At 33.9% G+C, this 3,248-nt stretch overlaps 1 protein-coding gene across 1 annotated transcript in view; it reads right to left on the bottom strand.

The window, feature by feature from the left end:
* The window catches only part of LOC107549833 (syntaxin-1B-like), a 51,045-nt gene that overhangs the window by 6,439 nt on the left and 41,358 nt on the right, over positions 1-3,248 (bottom strand). The window contains exon 4 of the mRNA XM_016231005.1: positions 2,287-2,361. Coding sequence (XP_016086491.1) covers positions 2,287-2,361 — 75 coding nt within the window. The remainder of the gene's footprint in view (positions 1-2,286; positions 2,362-3,248) is intronic.

Below are 3,248 nucleotides of genomic sequence, written 5' to 3'. Positions count from 1 at the left end.
ATTATGTAACATAAAATGTTATATTTAATATCTCATGAATAATAACAAATAAAATGTAATATGTAATGAGTGCATAAAATGCATTTATTATAAAAAATATAAATATACAACCCTAACCCCTTACCCTATATGTAATAAATGTAAAATATATAAATATAATATATAATATCATATCTAAATATAATATTACATATACATATAATAAAGTATATCATAAAATTAAAAAAGTATAAAAATAACATTTATTAAAAGTGAGTAAATATATTATAAAAATATAAATAAATATATAACCCTAACCCCTCACTCTATATATTGAAATATATATATATATATATATATATATATTAATTAATAAAAAACATTAACATTTATTATAAAAAAATACATATATAGAATAGTCAACAATAAAGGGTTTGTGTTGCTATCAGCCAATCAGTGTTGTCATAATAAAAAAATTCTGAGGAGATTAGTCACATGGCATTTACAGCTCAGGTGACTGGCTCTAAAAAAATGTTGTTTCTGAAAGCAAAGCTAACAGAGTATAAGTCATACTTCTGATTGATCAACTGCCAGTGAGATCAATGAGAATGCTGACTGATAGCTCTCTCAAGTTATTAGACATTGGTGTAATAAAAACAAGGACACTCATATTGTCATTGTATTAGTTACTGAAAAATGTTATCTTGTGCTTGGGGTGGAGTGCAACTTTTTGTCTTTTTCTGAGCGACTTCAGAAGGAAAGCACTTCAAAAGTCAAAACCCCTGCTTGTTAAGAATGTAACGCCCTTGGCCTCAGCAGGCTGCCTTCAGAATCAAAGATCGTGTCTAAATTAGCCTTGCCTACGTGATGATGAAGGTTTTAGGAGCTTTGGAAGACTAAACTTAATGCATACTTCCAAATAGACCTGAACTTTTCTCAGTTTCTCATGCTATAAATTCAAAGAGTCGAAGAACACCTTAAGAATATTCACCGTCTCAAACTGTATAAATGTACGTATTTATATATGCAGAGCTCATTCGCAAAAACCGATAACTCCCATTTTTATTTTTAAGAAATCACTTTTTTTTTTTTGCGCATTCCAAGTAATATCAATCAAACTGCAGTTGGGTTGTTTTGATTAAAGGCACAATATGTAATTTTCGCTGCTAGAGGGCGAGTAGTTTATTTTCTCAATATTTAGATTTTTTTGCACCCTCGGATTCCAGATTTTCAAATAGTTGTATCTGTGCCAAATATTGTCATATCCTAACAAACCATGCATCAAAAAGCTTATTTATTCAGCTTTCATGTGATGTAAAAATCTCAATTTCAAAAAAATCTACCCTTATGACTGGGTTTTGTGGTCCAAGGTCACATATAGTGTACAAAGTTATGTGACTGGATGGATGGATGGATAGATAGATAACGTGACAAAAATACAGATGCACTACATTTGAGCTTTTAGGACTGGAGCCTCTGAGCAGATCTCAGGTTGTGTAATGTTGTTGCTCAGGCGTCAGTGGTAAAGTGCTTGATGTGTGTACAGACTGCAGGCTGCAGTCATATGTTGATTGATAGTTACTGCAGTGCCATTCGCTCCCTGGACACCACCTCAGCCTTTTCAACTCCCACCTACACACTCTGCTGTCCTCTCCTCTGACTAATCCAATCCCTTGCTGCTTTCTCTCATGACAGTCTGATGACCATGACATTTCTTCCACTACGAGTGTTAATGCCAATATCACTTCATCACCAGGGAGTATTTGTGTGTTTATTAAGAGGAATAATGCACTTACAGATTCATGCCGAAATATTTGCTATATTATATGTGCACATTGACTGTCATAGATTTTAGTTTCAAATTTAGTATTTAAAAACTGCATTTTATCCATTGAACTATGTGTTATGCATTTCATATATATATAGATACATATACACAACATATCATCACAAACTAAGCCAGGTTGAGGGATTTAGACAAGCCCCATGGTTCAAATCTCTCGGCACCTCCTTCTGGCCATCAATATTGTGACTCCTGCTGATCACTTTCAGAGGGATGGACCGTGGGTGGCGGGTGGGAGAAGAGGGATAAATTATATGTCTATACATTGTGCACCATAATTAATCACTTTGATTGTCATATATATATATATATATGGAGTAGGCAATTAGTCCTTAATGTATTAGAAAATGTAATGTCTGACTGCCAAAATTAACATAAACATCCACTACTTTGACTACTTTTGTTCAAAACAATTATATAAGACTTTAAATGTTCTAATAAAGCTAACATTACTGGTTTTATACCTTTTAATTTAGAGCGCACTTTATTGGCTGTCTTCTTAATGTCAGCTGTGAGGTCCTCCAACTCCTGCTTGGTCTCTGCAGGACAAAAACACAAGAAAATACAAAAGAGGTGTTTAAATGCATATCATTTTGAGGTTTCAGTGTTAATGAGCACTGCTTGCATCATATATGTGACCCTGGAGCACAAGACCAGTCTTAAGTCGCTGGGATATATTTGTAGCAATAGCCAAAAATACACTGTATGGGCCAAAAGGATCGATTTTTCTTTTATGCCAAAAATCATTAAGTAAAGATCATGTTCCATGAAGATATTTGGTAAATTTCTTACCATAAATATATCAAAACTTAATTTTGGATTAGTAATATGCATTGCTAAGAACTTCATTTGGACAACTTTAAAGGCGATTTTCTCAATATTTAGATTTTTTTGCACCCTCAGATTCCAGATTTTCAAATAGTTGTATCTGTGCCAAATATTGTCATATCCTAACAAACCATGCATCAATGGGAAGCTTCTTTATTCAGCTTTCATGTGATGTAAAAATCTCAATTTAAAAAAAATCTACCCTTATGACTGGGTTTTGTGGTCCAAGGTCACATATAGTGTACAAAGTTATGTGACTGGATGGATGGATGGATAGATAGATAACGTGACAAAAGTACAGATGCACTACATTTGAGCTTTTAGGACTGGAGCCTCTGAGCAGATCTCAGGTTGTGTAATGTTGTTGCTCAGGCGTCAAAGACGATCTGAAGAGTTCATTTGCAAAAAACCGATAACTCCCATTTTTATTTTTAAGAAATCACGTTTTTTTTTTTGCGCATTCCAAGTAATATCAATCAAACTGCAGTTGGGTTGCTTTGATTAAAGGCACAATATGTAATTTTCGCTGCTAGAGGGCGAGTAGTTTAATGACGCCGTGACTGAGTGTGGAATCATGGGAGTTGTAGTCTTCATCCCC

This window comes from Sinocyclocheilus grahami, unplaced genomic scaffold (genome assembly GCF_001515645.1).
Source record: "Sinocyclocheilus grahami isolate Dianchi unplaced genomic scaffold, SAMN03320097.WGS_v1.1 scaffold382.1, whole genome shotgun sequence".
Taxonomy (NCBI): domain Eukaryota; kingdom Metazoa; phylum Chordata; class Actinopteri; order Cypriniformes; family Cyprinidae; genus Sinocyclocheilus; species Sinocyclocheilus grahami.
Note: the sequence above shows the minus strand (reverse complement) of the source record. Positions and strands in the feature narration are given on the sequence as shown.